At 36.6% G+C, this 15,383-nt stretch overlaps 1 protein-coding gene across 1 annotated transcript in view; it reads left to right on the top strand.

Annotated features, from left to right (window-relative positions):
* PRIM2 (DNA primase subunit 2) overlaps positions 1–15,383 on the top strand; it is an 88,388-nt gene that overhangs the window by 64,358 nt on the left and 8,647 nt on the right. The window contains exons 10-11 of the mRNA XM_071741639.1: positions 4,238–4,364; positions 5,172–5,254. Of these exons, the coding sequence (XP_071597740.1) occupies positions 4,238–4,364; positions 5,172–5,254 (210 nt within the window). The remainder of the gene's footprint in view (positions 1–4,237; positions 4,365–5,171; positions 5,255–15,383) is intronic.

Below are 15,383 nucleotides of genomic sequence, written 5' to 3'. Positions count from 1 at the left end.
TTTGTTAACAGTCTTGCATCTCTTTCAGTGAAAATGCTTTCAGTGCTCTCCTTCTCCATTGAGTGTTCTGGGGAGTCTTACAGTCTCTCTGCCACTTCTGGTGAAATGAATAACCCCATTAACTTTCAGCTTGCCTTCTGCTGAAAGATACACATTGAAGTTACATCATTTAGCTGCTCCAAATGTGAGAAATGCTGAAAAACGTCAGCAGAAAAATCTGAAAGACATTGGTGCACCAGTGGCTCATGGAATACCAAAAGCGCAGCATGAGGTTTTTTTCTAAACTGAGTAAGATTCCTTGGTTTAGAAATTGATTACTGGATTTGTTTTGACATCTTGTATTAAACTTTCTAGATGAGTGTGTCGGGGAGTAAATAGTAAAAGATTCAATATTTTTTGCTAATATTAGACTTTTATTCTTAAGAGTTCCTGAACACTGTAGAGAATTGTCTACAGGAAAAAAAAAATGTTTACAGTATCCAGATTTATTGAGTGTTCATTTATTATATGGAAAGTACCAATGTAAATTTATAGATACTTAAGAATAGAACGATTATCTTTTATAGTATGGTCAAATATTACTATTCAAATTCCGTTGTTTTAATTCTTGTTTAAAATAAGATTTAATATATTTTTATATTTGAAAACAAGATAAGTTCTCATCCCCTTTTCAGTGTTAATTACCATCTAAAATATTTATTTGCTATAATTTCATATTTCCTTATAACTCTCAATTATCGTTCATAAACATGACTATTTCTTTGTATAGTTTTTTCATTTGAAATGACAAGAAATGTACACTTCTGTATTTTCAGTAATACTCTGTACTACCAGCATGAAACCTCAAATATTTTCAGTAAGATTGTATATTAATTTGTTAGTGGACTTCTGATGTGGGTAAAATTGTCCCCCAAAACCTGATTTTTGCCTTAGAATGGTAATTCTTTCTCTCAGATTTTCATTTTTTGGTACTATTACTCACCATCTAGAAAAAGATAACCCCAAATTGAGGTTACTGTAAGAGTAAGCTTAAAAAAGCATTGCTTGGAAAAAGATATGCCAGCTAAGCAGTGTCAAGAGTAATGATTTGAGCTCCTGCCCAGTAAATGGTAAAAAAGCAAACAAATTATTTCACAAGATGTGCAAGTGTGAGTGATAAATTTAGGAATTTGAGGCTCTTGTGCATACAGGCTCAACACTTAGACAGAGAATTACCCAATGACTGCTGAAAACAAAAGGTGTTAAACTATTAATTCTTTGCATTTTGCAGAGTTGAAGCTCATCTGGTGGTCAGCTAAGAAGCTAGGCAAAATTACTGCAGTCATTTTGCTTAGTTGTTAGACTTTAAATACATAAATCTTCCAGTACTGTGAGGAATAGATGTATAAAAGCTTCCATGTATATGCAAAAGTAGTTAAACTGAAGCATGAAGGGTTTGCAGAAGATTGAAACTGAGCACATGGGGCTCTGAAGACCCATCAGCAGATTGTTTTCTGTCATAATACACATGCTGAATATCAGGATTGATAACAAAATTCATGAAGGACCAAGTTCTGTTTCCAGGTGCTAATCTGCAAAGAAGTGATGGAAGTAAAGTAACTCTCAGTGATGACATTTTAATTGCTCTGCAGTGGCTGGAATGCCTTGGCAATGTTGTTTGTAATTGTTCTCTTTTGACATAGTCTTCAGTTGTGTTGAACTGATAGTTATGAGGCACGCACAATCCATCCTCCCCTGCTTTGTTTGATCAAAGCTTTTCTTCAAAGTAAAGCATGTACCTGCCAAATGGTCCATTTGGTATGTATGCATCCTCATTCCACATCCAAAGATCTTGTATGCATTTATGAGATGTCAAATTTATTGAAAGTAGCATTTCCTTAAATTCCTATCTGATATTAGGCTACACCAGTTGCAAATGTATGGCTTACATATCTCATTTTAATACCTTTTTATTTATACCTTACTTACACCTTAATTTGTAACTTGCATGTCTTCTAGTGAAGTCTTTCTAATGCAGTATATATTAAACAGAGTTACAAAGCAAATGAGTCTGCATTAGTCTGATACTTACATGAATATACCATGTAAAAGCAAAATTTAAGTTCCTTGCCTACAGTGCACTCATCCATGCACAGTGGACTCGCCTGCAGCCTTCTTGATCCTGGCTTGGGACCACTGGTTTAGTCCCACTAATCAGTGCTAAGAGCTTTGATTCTTATAGGGAGAAAATGTTTAAGAATGCCTCAGTGTCACCTGTATATCCAGGAACATCATTAGTATGTTCGGTACCATACCCTGGACACCTTGGCTTGTTGGATGTATGTGCATACCCAGCTTTTTTATGATAATAGAATATTTTTTTGTGTTTGTATTATTATTTATTAATATGTATTAATATTTAATTAAGTATTGACCACTTACATTTTTTGCCATGATAACCTTATAGTAAATTGTAGTTAGAATGTACTGTAATAATACCTTTACAGGTCGTTAAACTTTTTCTCAAACAATTTAAAACCAATCAACAGTCACTCTAATTGTTTATAAATTACTATAAGAAACACTGAATCACAAGGATGAGAAAGTTCTTGGTGAAGCATCTAAGTGCACATGTGGTGACTTGCACCATGTAGTTGTGTTACTGTCCTCTGCCATTTGCCACTGCAAAAATTCTGAGATCCAAACCAGGGTTACAGGAAAGCAATGAGAATATATCCAACCTGTCCCAAGGCCATGTTGTGTTATTATGTAGCTGTTGTTTCTGTTTGCTGCAAGAGCTGCTTCTTAGCAGCATAAAATAATGAATTAGGTAGCAAAAGTAATTTCTGTGGGCATTAAGGCAAGTGATGTGAGAACTACAGCTCAAGGTTTTAGTTTACAGAGCTGTTAAAGAGGGGTGTTAATTTTCAGGCAAACTAAGCAATGCATCCTGAAGCATTCAAGATTTGCTTTTCCCTTACGAAACCCCTAATTTAATCTAATTTAACTGCTTGATCAAATATCCTTTGTTAAGCAAATGAAATATGCTTTCATTAATCTTTTGCAAAAGAGGAAAAGTTCCAGAGCTTCCAGAGGTGGGAGGTTAGGTGGCTGTAGGATTACAGGCTCTATCTTCAGTTTAATAGGTTCACTCAGATTTTTCTCAGTATATTACATTGTTTGATATTAGTAAGATATCAGAGTTATAAATGATACTAAAGTGCTTTTTGAGAAGAAAACATAAATTCCTATGAGAGTTGTTTATATTTAATTCAGACACAGAACTTAACACAGGATTAATGCTAAAATTTTTAATTGATCAAGAGCATAGCTGTTCTATATGTATTATTGTAGCTTTTTTGAGAAGAGAAATTGAGGGCATGCAGTTCTACATATGATATTTCATTATTTTATCCTATCCTATTCGTTTTTTCTCTAGAGTATGGTATTTGAGCAAATGTTCCATGTTGTCTTATGTAGCTAACACAACTTCACAGGATCTGTATGTTAAATTATCTGAATCTGCTACAGATTTTATGTCACCTATAGCCATATATAAAATAACATGAACTGAAGTCACTGAATGTTCTCCACAGGACTTATCTAAAATGATATATTGATAGCACTGTACTCAGCTGCCAAGATTAATGTGTTTTTTCATCTGTATTACTTTAGAAGATTTCATTTTATGGAAGGAGTTGGTAGTCTATCAGTAGACAAAGCAGATTTGCTGAAATCTTTCGCTTTTCTACAGGTGAAATATACTCCATTTCAGAATCTAATGAATTAAATTTCAGTGTTGAAAGTATAGATAAAGCATTATGCTTTGAGAGAATAAGAATGTGAGCCTGAGTTAAGGAAATCTATATGATATTTCTGTTTTTTGCTCTGATAAAGCAATAATTTTATGGACATTTCTGAAAGATTTTGAATTGCTGTGTTTTCTCCATTTACTAACATTGAGGGGCTCAAAATTTTGATTTTTAAATCTTGGTATCTTTAAAGCAATTACCAAATCAGCTGAAAAGACCTTAAATCAATGCAGTTACTCACTTGTCTTGTGATGTGTGTGTAAAATGTGTGTATATACAAGTCCATGTAATATAAAAATCAAAGCTGTCAGCAAGCAGCTCAATTTTTATTTTTCTTAGATTGAATATGTTTGGAAGATTAATTTTGTTACCCAAAATTTTTGTTTGCAAAGCACATAGGGTCACTGGTACAGTGTGTAAGAATTTATCCTTTTGCTTCTATTTAGTTTGACAAAGGATATGCTTACAGCATTCGCCACAACTATGGGAAAGAAGGAAAGAGAACTGATTATACCCCATACAGCTGCATGAAGATTATCATGTCCAATCCACCAAGTCAAGGGGATTATCATGGTGAGTTCCTAAATAAAAAAAAAAAAAGGGGGGGGGGCTTAAAATCAGCAGAAGTCTCTTTCCTAGGCTAGAGAAGTTACTCCCTCTTGTAGTCTCTTAAATTATGTACTTAATTTTAAGTTGTCTTGTACTGTTCTCTTTAGAAGGCTGTAAATGTATACCAGCTTTAAGAAATGAACAATTAGAGGTGTTTTGAGACAGGAATTAAATTGTACAGAATTCTGAAGTTTGCTAGGGTACCTTAAAGGGTACTTTCTATGTGACTAAACATGAAAAACCTGCACTGGCTTCACTACTGTTATTCTAGTACTAAGCCCACAATTCCCGTGAGTCTCAAAACTAATTCTGGGACAAAAAAACCCAACCCACTCTTACTTGAGGCAGTGGAACTTTCTAAGGTATCTCTAAAGTACTATTTTTACAAAGGACTACGCATTAAAGACTAGATGGCTCTAGTTTCTTGTATTTTCCTGTTATTTCTTTCACACCTATTAAATGTACGAGCACTATCGTTAGTAAGGAACTAATGATAAAACTTTTCCTATCAGTGAAAGGGAACTGTAGCCTGTTTATGCTGGGATATTTCATGTAACTCCTGAGCCTGTGGTGCCCTGGTAGCCATGCAGCAGAGTAATTATTAAAAAAAAAAAAAAAAAAAGCAAGCAATTATACACATGGGCAATTAACTTTCTTATTAATAAGCTGTTAGACAATTAGGAACAGCTTAGCTGGTCTCTTGAGTGCCTTACTGTGCTAACTCCTGGGTAAACAGCTTTGTTTGTGAACTTGCTTGTTTTTTATTGTCAGGGTGCCCATTCCGCCACAGTGATCCTGAGCTATTGAAGCAGAAGCTGCAGTTGTACAAGATCCCTCCCAGTGGAATAACTCAGGTAAGGTGTATTTTGTTTGGTGGTTTTATTTATGAGGTACTGCTTTTCCATTTTACTTCCTATTTGTGTAGGAATGCTATATGTGATTTATCAGTATGTATTGTGAAATGCATCTTCCTATAAAGAGTTTAAACCAGAATCTTGACCGTCTGGCTCCAGTGTATTCAGTCCAGTGTAATCAATCTGTATTGATTATTGTTATCACCTTTTATTGTTTAATATTATGTGTTGGTTTATTACTGTGGTGGATGCAATGCAGAATTTTTCTTTACTGCACTGTGATAAAAAAATTTAAATTAATCTTGTAATTTAGAGAATTTAATTTTATACTTGCAGTGATTTGTGGAAGACCCTACTGTGTAGTCAGTAGACATAAGCAATTGTTTTCTGTAATAAACTTCTAAAACCCATACATTTTTAATCATTTATTATGCTAACTTTCTCTAAACAACCAAAGAAATTGAAATGTCTAGTGAAATTAAGCAGAGATTTTTAGCAGCTTTTTGAAAGGTAACATTGAAAAACATTATAATCCATTTCATGTAGCAAGAACCACTCAGACTTTGAAACTTTTTGATACGTAAACTGAAGGACTGTGACTTCAATTGTTTGCTCAAGCAAGAGACTAAGGGTCTAAAATGTTGCCATCATCTTCAATGAAAGCAGAGGTACAGGACAGAGGTAAGATGAGGCAGGTGTATAAAAAGTTTTGTATATTAACTGCCTTGATGTCCATGGGAAAAACCTCCTCTAAGCTACTGTCTTTAGTGTATGTGGAGTGTCCTGTGGAGGCTTATCAGGCATCAGCTGATGCAAAAGTATGTGAAAGTTCCGCTGAAAATAGTCTCCCTTGGGAGGATTAAGTTACACACAAATGAAAATGGTTTTGAAGTGTTTATCATTCACTTAGTCTTGACATATTCTTGAAATACCTAGGGATGTTTTTTCTTCTGTTTTTTCTTCTTTTCTCCTAGTTCATATAAGCATTTCACTGTCTGTTGTGTATCTGCCAGTCACTAGCAATACTTTCCTTTAGCTATTTTCCTTTTTTATATGCATCACAAATTGGTGCTGCTCTGATACTTTTATCCTGCTAATCATTGGAAAGACTAGTGAGGATTTACTGCCTTGATATGTGTGGGTAGGATTTAGTAGAGGTTATTTCTTTGAATTTGCACAGTGGGGCAATATCTTCTTATGGAGCATAGCTCCATACTTTATGTGAATTGGGTTCTAGGATTTATTTGTGTGTGTGGTTTTTTTGGTTGGAAAGGAGGATAAAGATTCACTAGGAGTTGTAAATTTCATCTAAAAAGTGAGTAAGAAAAACTGTCTCCATCAGTGTCTGCCAGGAAATGGAGACAGTGCTGTCCCTGAATTTGTGCTGTCACTTTAAGTGCAGTCAGGGTACAGGTTTCTGCAGGGGCCACTCCTAATATTAAAAACAAAGTCAGCACAAAGTAACTCCCTCCTGAAAACCAATAATAACTTAAAAAAATAAAGAGAAGCTGGCTGTAGCTGTGTTTTCAGAAGCTGATCTTTTACATCAGACAGTCTTTAAGATACTTAGGAGAGTACTGATATACGTCTGTCTCCAAGATCTTGTACAGATCTTATTGGTACATTTGCATTACTAATAATGCAACATTTGTATTACTAATAAGAGTTGATCCTTCAGTCCAGACTGTGGCTTTTTAGAGTCTTTTCTGATGCTGGTGATAGTTGTGGAGTATCAGAAAAGTTTTTCCTTTTGCTCAGTGAATGGCTATTAAGGGTGGATGGCTTGTCAATCTTTCAAAGCCTACGATATAATTTCTTCTACAGTATCTGGGCCTCCACATTGACATTCACACAAACCATACCCTTTGATTCTATTAGACCTTCTGTAAACTCCAGAATAAATGAGTGGTTCCTTGTAACCCAACAGATTCCTATATTTAATGAATGATTTAGAGTTTGACCTTTCAAGTATGTGTTTTAATAAACAATATGTCTTTCATAGAATCACAGAATAATTCGGGTTGGAAGGGACCTCTAAAGGTCATCTAGTCCAACCCCCCTGCAGTAAGCAGGTACATCCTCAACTATTTCAGATTGCTCAGAGCCTTGTAGAGCCTCGCTGTGGGTATCTCCAGGGATGAGGCCTCAACTATCTCCCCGGGGCAACTTGTTCCATTTTTCCACTACCCTCATTGTAAAGAACTTTTTTTGCTAACATCCAGTCTAGATCTACTTTTCTGTAATTTAAAGCCATTGCCCCTCATCCTGTCACTACAGGCCCTTGCAAACCATCCATCTCCAGCCTTCCTATAGGCCCCCTCAGGTACTGGAAGTTTGTTATTAGGTCTCCCGTGAGCTTCTCCAGGCTGAGCAACCTCATCTCCCTCAGCCTCTCCTGGGGCTCAAGGCCTCTTTCACTTCCTAGCTTTGTTCCAAAATTCTTTTGCTGTCTTCAAATATGACTTTGTGTAGTGTCTTCTTTTGCTCCAGATGCAGATTGTCACAAAGTGAAAAATCCCCTTCTGTGTTGTCAGGAACAGATCACTATATGTACCTGAATATTTTTTTGGTTCTTTCTGCCTGGTTTATGGTAGAGATAAATGTGTTGTTCTGGACTGAGAGGACACTCGAGTGGCCATGTGCACAGGACAGCAAACTCAAAGGAGCAGGCATTTTACATCAGTTTTCCAGGACTCTGAGCTCTCTGCTATGAGTGGAAATCTCTCATCTGCTTAATCAAAGACAGTGTGCAAAGTAGCTGGATCATCAACAAATGTGTGTGATGGAATCACAGAGGAGACAGTAAATGACAGCCTGTTGTGGATCAGGATACTGATTTGGTTTTGGATTTTTGCTCATTTGTTTTAAGAATCAAGGAGATTAGAACTATACCCCTGCTTGTTTCTCAGAGTCCCTCACTTGTTCCTCACCCTGGTGGTGTGTTTGCTGAGGTCTCAACTTTCCTTCCCCAGCAAGGGAAAGGATGTGACTAAGTCTTGTCAATACCTGTTTTCCAGATGGTTGCAATTAGCAGTCTCAGGCATTACAGGCTGTGGTGCCAGGGAATTCCCCAGCATTTATCTCCAGGCATCTCTGATCTTAACTTCTCATCTTTCTGGGCTTCCAAGATATCATTTTTCTTCATCTAAATAGTTTATCTGCAGAGCCTGTGACCAGGTTCTGTGGTAGTTCTCTGTCAGTGTCTCATTAGCGAAGAGATGATCAGAACAAATCACTTTTGTGAAGCTTGAATGCTACAAAGGTTTACAACCAGCCCATACCAGTTGCAGCTAGCATGTTCATGCCTGCATGTTTGAAAATTCAGTTTTGGATGTTTTACAAGCCTTTATGTGAAATCTGTGCAAGCCTTTATGTGAAATCTTACTTGATCAACTATTTCTCAGCTTACTTCCTTATGGTGGTAACTGAGGGAGTTTTGAGACTCCCTGCAATGGTAGCAGGTGTGATCAGTAGACTTCTGCTTTCCAGGTTAATAGTAATGCACTCTTCTCTCTGGCTAAGGAGCTGTTATAAGGAATTCAAATGGAAGCCCAAGACTTGCAGTCCCTGTTGAGTGCAAATTACAGTATTCTAGAAATTGTAGTGAAAAGTAACACACTGGGCTTTCATTGATTCCTGAACCGATTCCTGAACCACTTCCTTCTTTTAGCCAGCCTGTTTACAGCAGATACATGACTACTGTGTTCTGAACTAGCAATAAAAAATACTACAAGGCCTGTGAAAGTCATACAGTGATCATTACCACATGACTTTGGTAATCAGTCTGTGCACTGGACTGCTTTCATTGCATTAATTTTGTAGTAGTCAGTAATAAAAAAAGTGATTAAAACATTTGAATATGTGAATCTGCTTGCTGTGAAGTATCTACATCCAGCCTGCTATCCCAGTCCAGATTTTCTGAGGCTGTGTCTTGTCTGAGATGGTACCTACTGAAGTCATCTTTGTCAGGGAATATAGCAGTTGTCTTCCATGTCTTGCCCAGTTACTATATAGCCTGTAGCAGAAAGCATTAAACCTAATGCTTATTCCAAGAACTGAATTTTGACTTTTGTTTCACATTTTTATTAGGTTAGACTATTTATTAATTTGTGACAGTAGCTTTTTTTGGTTTTAATTTATTTTTGGAGAAGTAATAGGGTTAGCTGGGCATCTGATGTGTGAATGTATGATTGTATAGCATTTGAATTTATAGTATAGTTTGCATCATATATAATTTCTTTGATATACTGCTAAACAGGTAAAATATTTATTGAACCAAGTTTGACAATAGCTAATGAATTTGAAAAATAGAAAGATCATCCATTGTAGTGCTGTACTAAGTGCATTGTAATTTGTTTCTTATACGTATCAAGTTGAAAAGTAGATATGATAGGCTTTGAATTAATGTTATTTCAAAATATCTATTCCTTGTTTCTGAAAAATTTATTGGAGAAATGGCCTTTTTCCCAATTGACTGCTATAGCAAAAGCAAAATCTAATAAAAAAAATCTGGTTCTACTATGAGGAGAAACAGTGTCAAGCAATCCTTTTTGCTTTTTCTCCAATTACTGTTTTTTCTTTAGGGAAAAGGGTTTATGTAAATGAGCAGTTGATAAGTTCAGAAGAAAGAATGTTCTTTCTACAAGAATTGTTCTCTTAATTTAAAAAGCTGCCTTTTCCTGTAATTGGATTAAATTAAAGATTTTGATTGAGTAATTGACCTTTGACCAATGTTCTCTGACAAATTTAGTGTTTGAGGGGGCTGGAGAGTCTTCACAGAGATGGAAATAAATAAGGCAGCCTGTGCCTAGGCTTCTGATGCAGCTATGCATTTCCTTGAATAAAAAGCCAAAACCCACCACAGTGGGAAAACACCTCCACACTCTCACTTCTGACTGACTGATATTAAAAACATTTTAGATCATTGCTGGCTCTAAAAATACTTTCTCTTGAGCTGAACAGTTCTGCCCTAACATCAGTCATCTTCATAGGAGTTCTTTTGTAGATTCTGATTAAATAAGAAATATTAAAAAGTGGTACTTTATTGGTTATTAATAACTAATACTGAGCATAAATGAACGATCTTTTACTAAGTATTTTTTTGTGGAAATACAGAAAACAAACAACAACACAAGGACAAATTGTAGTATTGATAGAGACAAATTTCATGTGATACCCATGTTATTATTATGGTGAAATTTGGTACATCAAGGTTCCTTAAAGTTTCTTTCAGCAACTTTATTTCCAGATCTTGTCTTTTTTTGACTTGTGGCTGTAATAAATATGTAACTGACAATGATATTGTAAGGCACTTCATATTTATTAACTCTTCGCAAAATTAATGCTTTTACATAGAACACAGATTTTTGTGGTGGGATTCTTTCTCCAATAAATAAATTCTTTAAAAATGAAATCTTGAAGCAGGGTACCCTTACAAATTTGCTCCCCAAGAGTTTTTAGAAGCACTGTACATTTCATCTAGAAATTGTATGTCATTTTCAAGCAATGGATTCAGACTCCTTGCTCACTGTCCAAGATCTCTCAGGTAGTTAATGTCTTGACTACATCGAACCCCAATCTTTCAAAATTGACAGTGTAAAAGTATTGAAAGACTATTCAAGGAAACTCATAGTAAAAGTAAATCTTTTATAGCGTCTTCGCTAAATTGTGTACTTTGTTTAATTGTCTTGTGTTTGTTTTTATATTCTGAGTGTGAACATGCTTATTGATTTCACTAGGATAACTTCTGTAAATAGTCTGAATGGATACAAATACAAATTTAAGCAGCCAATACTAGGCCTTCTTTTCTGGTATTAAAAATCCCACTTACTCTGATCACTGATCACACCTCTTGACTGACCCCAGTGGCTTTTACAATGCATGTTTATTGGTGTTCTGGTGTTAGTATTACTGATAGCATCTATGGGTGGCATACTATACGGTATTAATGTGATGTGACTTCACATCTTCAGGTCACTTAAACATCTTAGCATGATATGGATTGAAACTAATTTTTTTAAAAAAATAGAGTTACAGTATTTCAGACCTACTAAATTTTCCCTAGCTTCAGTTTTATTTCAAAAAAGTTGAAACAAATCTTAGAAATAAGAAGGTATATCTGGCTACTGTCAGCTGAGTGTGTGATGTTAAAAGGGCTACGTGTGATTAAATAGAAGTGGTTTGTTAAAAGATCTAAGTATTGGTAAGAAAAAGTGTTGATGTTAAACTGCTAGGCTGAGGGATGTGTTTATGACATTAAAATAAAAAAACAGTATAGGGAAAGGAGATGAGAGAATCAGAAAATGCTGAAAGATGCAGAAATTTGGTGAGAATCACAGCTAACTTGATTGATAATTAAAGGCTATGACAGTACAGAAGACTTGGACTAGGTGGATGGATTTAATGATGATAGAACACTTCTGAAAATGCATGAGGTAGATGTTTTATTAAATTGTTGATTAAATAGTTAATTAAAAGTTGAACTAGGAATTATCTCTCTCTAAGCTTAGATTTGATAATCTAAACACCAAGATGATGTTAAAATGTAGTGTCAGGTGCTTTTGAGAGCGTTTATTATGGAATCACAGAACAGCTGAGTTTGGAAGATGCCTCTGTCATCTTGTCCAAAGCCCCCTCAAGAAGGATCATCTGGAATCTTATGCTTAGGACTATGGACAGATGGTTTTTGAAAGTCTCCAAGGATGGAGACTCCACAGTCTCTCTGGGAAAGCTGTGCCAGTATTCAAAGGTCACTTTTAGCAAAAGTAGTACTAAAAGTAGTGTTAAAATGAGGGTTTTTTTCCTCCCTGGTATTGAAGAGATGACTGGCATGAATTCACTGTGTCAAATTTAGAAGTATTTAAATTAATTTGTTGAATCATAGACTTCAGTTCCAGGAACAGTTAATTAGCCTAAATGGGCCCTGCTGGTATGGAAGGCACTTCTAGTCTCTGTTCAGCCCTACCTGTTGAGTTTCCCTTCCTTTCCTTATGCTGGCTTATGACATAAAATAATGCTAAAATAGTTTAAAAATTCTCAAACTATAGGTTTTCATGGGGAATATGAAGAGTATTGAGGTTCATTTTGAGATGGCAGGAATGTGTGGAAAGAACCAACGTCTGTGTCCTCACACTTCAGCAACTTCAATTTATTGTGTATTAAACTACTCATGAAATTTTTATTTTGATGAAAGAAGGAAGAAAACACAAAAATATCAAAGGAATTAATCACAGTTCAGGATGATAAGACAGGAAAACAAAGAACCAACATATGAAATAAAAATGTTTCAGCATGTTCTTGAAACTATGTTGAAAACTTAGAAGTTACTTGAAGCAAATACTTCAGTTTAATTTGTATTGTAACTTATTTTTATTTTATTTTTGTAGTATTTCAGATACTTGCTTTTGCACTTGATAGCACTCCTGACTTTGATGTGGCATTTCTTGCAACAGAGGAATGTGTTGCATTCATACCTAAAATTGCTATCATACATGAAATCAGGCATGCCTGTCTTTTGGAATAAATGCTGTAAACTCATGCAGAATTTATCAATTAAGTGGAAATGTGTCACTGAGAAACATACAGAAAATTTTGTGATCATAAAATATACATTTTTATAGGGCTATTTTAAAACTACGTGAAATCAGAGAAGTGGAATGGTCGGGTGCCTTAACCTTTCTTGCCTTTGATGCACACCGTTGGCTTTCATCTGTAGACTCTATAAATCTTTGAAAAATAGCCCATAACCAACCAACCAATCAAAACCAACAAGCATTAGAGTTGTTTCCTTTTAAAATTATTAACTCAGTTTAAATTAATGTCCATCTTATTTTATTAGCTCCAGGAGTTGCTCCAGCACAGAGGTTCATACTGACACATTCTTTTCAGGTATTCACTAACTCTTTTGTCAAGTATTTAATGATTTTCTTACTGAAATTCATAAAATAAGAACTTCAGGCTTGAAAACTTATCCTTAAAAAATGAAAGGAAAAAATAGACATTTTTAAGAGACATTAATAAAATACCTTCTTCTGAATCATGACTGCCTCTTCCTTTTATGTTTATAAAGTATACTAGAATACAAATGTGTTTTTTTAAACAGTTGTATTGCAAATTGCAGGGGAGAAATTGATCTGTGAGGGTGTTCTAAATATTACCATGCACAGTGCTGATCACTGTGATCAAGTACTCGTCACTATGGAAGAAGTCGAAGAGCATAAAAGGGGCAGGAGCTCTGCAGCAAGGCTGTAGCAATGATTTTCTAGCCTGTAAATGAGTCCCTGAGGGAAAAAAGCTTAAATCTGAGAAAATGTCCAACATAACAACCCTGCCTCTCAATTGAAGAGACATGGACTTGATGAATGGACCAGTCAGTTGATAAGGAATTGTTTGGATGCTTGAACTCAAAGACTTGCCATCAGTGCCTTGATGTCCAAGTGGAAACCAGTGATGTGTGGCAGACCTGGAACCAGTGCTATTTAAAATCTTTGTTGACCCCATGGAGAGGGGGATCAAGGGGGGGGATCTCAAGAAGCTTGCCTATGATACTATGTGTGGTGCCATTGGTACACTGGAGAGAAGAAAGGCCATCTAGAAAGACCTTGACAGGTTTGAGAGATGGGCTCTTGCAAGCTGCATTATGTTGAACAAGTCCTGCACATGCTTTGGGACAGTTCCAAACGCAAATACAGGCTGGGCAGAGAATGGATTGAGAACAGCCCTGAGGAGGAGGACTTGGGGGTGTTGTTTGATGAGAAGCTACACATGTGCTAGCAATGCGTGCTTGTTGCCCAGAAAGCCAAGTGCATCCTGGGCTGCATCAAATGAAGCATGGCCTGCATGCCATAATCACCCCAAGAGAGGTGATTATTCCCTTCTGTATCACTCTTATGGGGCCCCGCCTGGATTTCTGTGTCTAATTCTGGAATCCCCAACAAAGGAGGGAGCAGCAATTGTTGAAGTGTGTCCAGGAGAGAGCCATGCAGATGATCAGAAGGCTGGAGCACCTCTGCTACGAAGACAGGCTGTGAGCTTTGAGCTTGTTCAGCCTGCCAGAAGAGAAGGCTCTGGGGAGACCTTATAGTGGCCTTCCAGTGCCTGAAGGGGGTATGCCTGAAACCTGGGGGTAACTTTTACCAAGGGCATGTAGTGATAGCATGAGGGGTTGTTACGATCCGAGTTATTATTTATATTTTGTTTGCGAGGAAAATTCAGCCACTACTCATAGAAGACGCGTGAATTTACAAAAATAACAAGGCTTTATGATTTAAACAAGTTACAAGGATTTATTTAGGTTTTATACAATTAGTTACTTTGGAGAGAAGAGTCGTTAAGAAGAGAAAAGAAGGAGGGAGTAATTAAGATGTTATCACCGTCCGCCGGCCTTGGCCTCTGGCTGTAGTCGGGAGCGTAGGGTCTGTAGCTCCTGCCGCTTCTCTGTCCCGTAGCTGAAGCCGAAGTGCCGAGAGAGGGGGGGTCTAGAAGAAAGCCACCGCCTCTCCTTTTTTCCTGGGCTTTTTTACAGGAAAAGAAGAGGGGTCCCTTCTTTGCATAAGTCCCTGATAGGCACAGACTTTCTGACTTCCTGGAGATGAGCCTTTTTGTCTTTCTGGTGTCCTGCTGCTTTCATTGTTTTGGTCTCCACCATGCACCAGGAGGTGACCTGATAAGCATTCTTATCTTTTAGGTGTCTGTCAGGCATATGGTGAGGTAAACATATGTTAATTGACAGCATGTTGCAACATAGCAGGGAGAAAGAAAAAAAAAAATTGATTCAAGAGACATATTTTTGTATATTCAAAAGTGTTTACATCAGGGGTAATGGTCTATAACTAGAGGTGGGTAGATTTAGGTGTAGATATGAGGAAGAAATTATTTCCTGTGAGGGTGTTGAACAGATTTCCCAGAAAAGCTGTGGGTGCCTCCTCCTTGTAAGTGTTCAAGGCTTTGAGCAACCTGGTCTAATAGGACATGTCCCTGCCCATACAGTAGAGCTTGAGCTGGATGATTTTTCAGGTCCCTTGCAACCCATTCTGTGATACTTTGAAAATTGTCACAAACTGACTCAAAACACAAGAAAGCTGGAATGTTCCAGCAGTTGCACCTGATCGCATCAATAGTCAACTCTGAA

This window comes from Heliangelus exortis, chromosome 3 (genome assembly GCF_036169615.1).
Source record: "Heliangelus exortis chromosome 3, bHelExo1.hap1, whole genome shotgun sequence".
NCBI classification, from domain to species: Eukaryota; Metazoa; Chordata; class Aves; order Apodiformes; family Trochilidae; genus Heliangelus; species Heliangelus exortis.
This window is presented reverse-complemented; position numbering and strand designations above follow the sequence as displayed.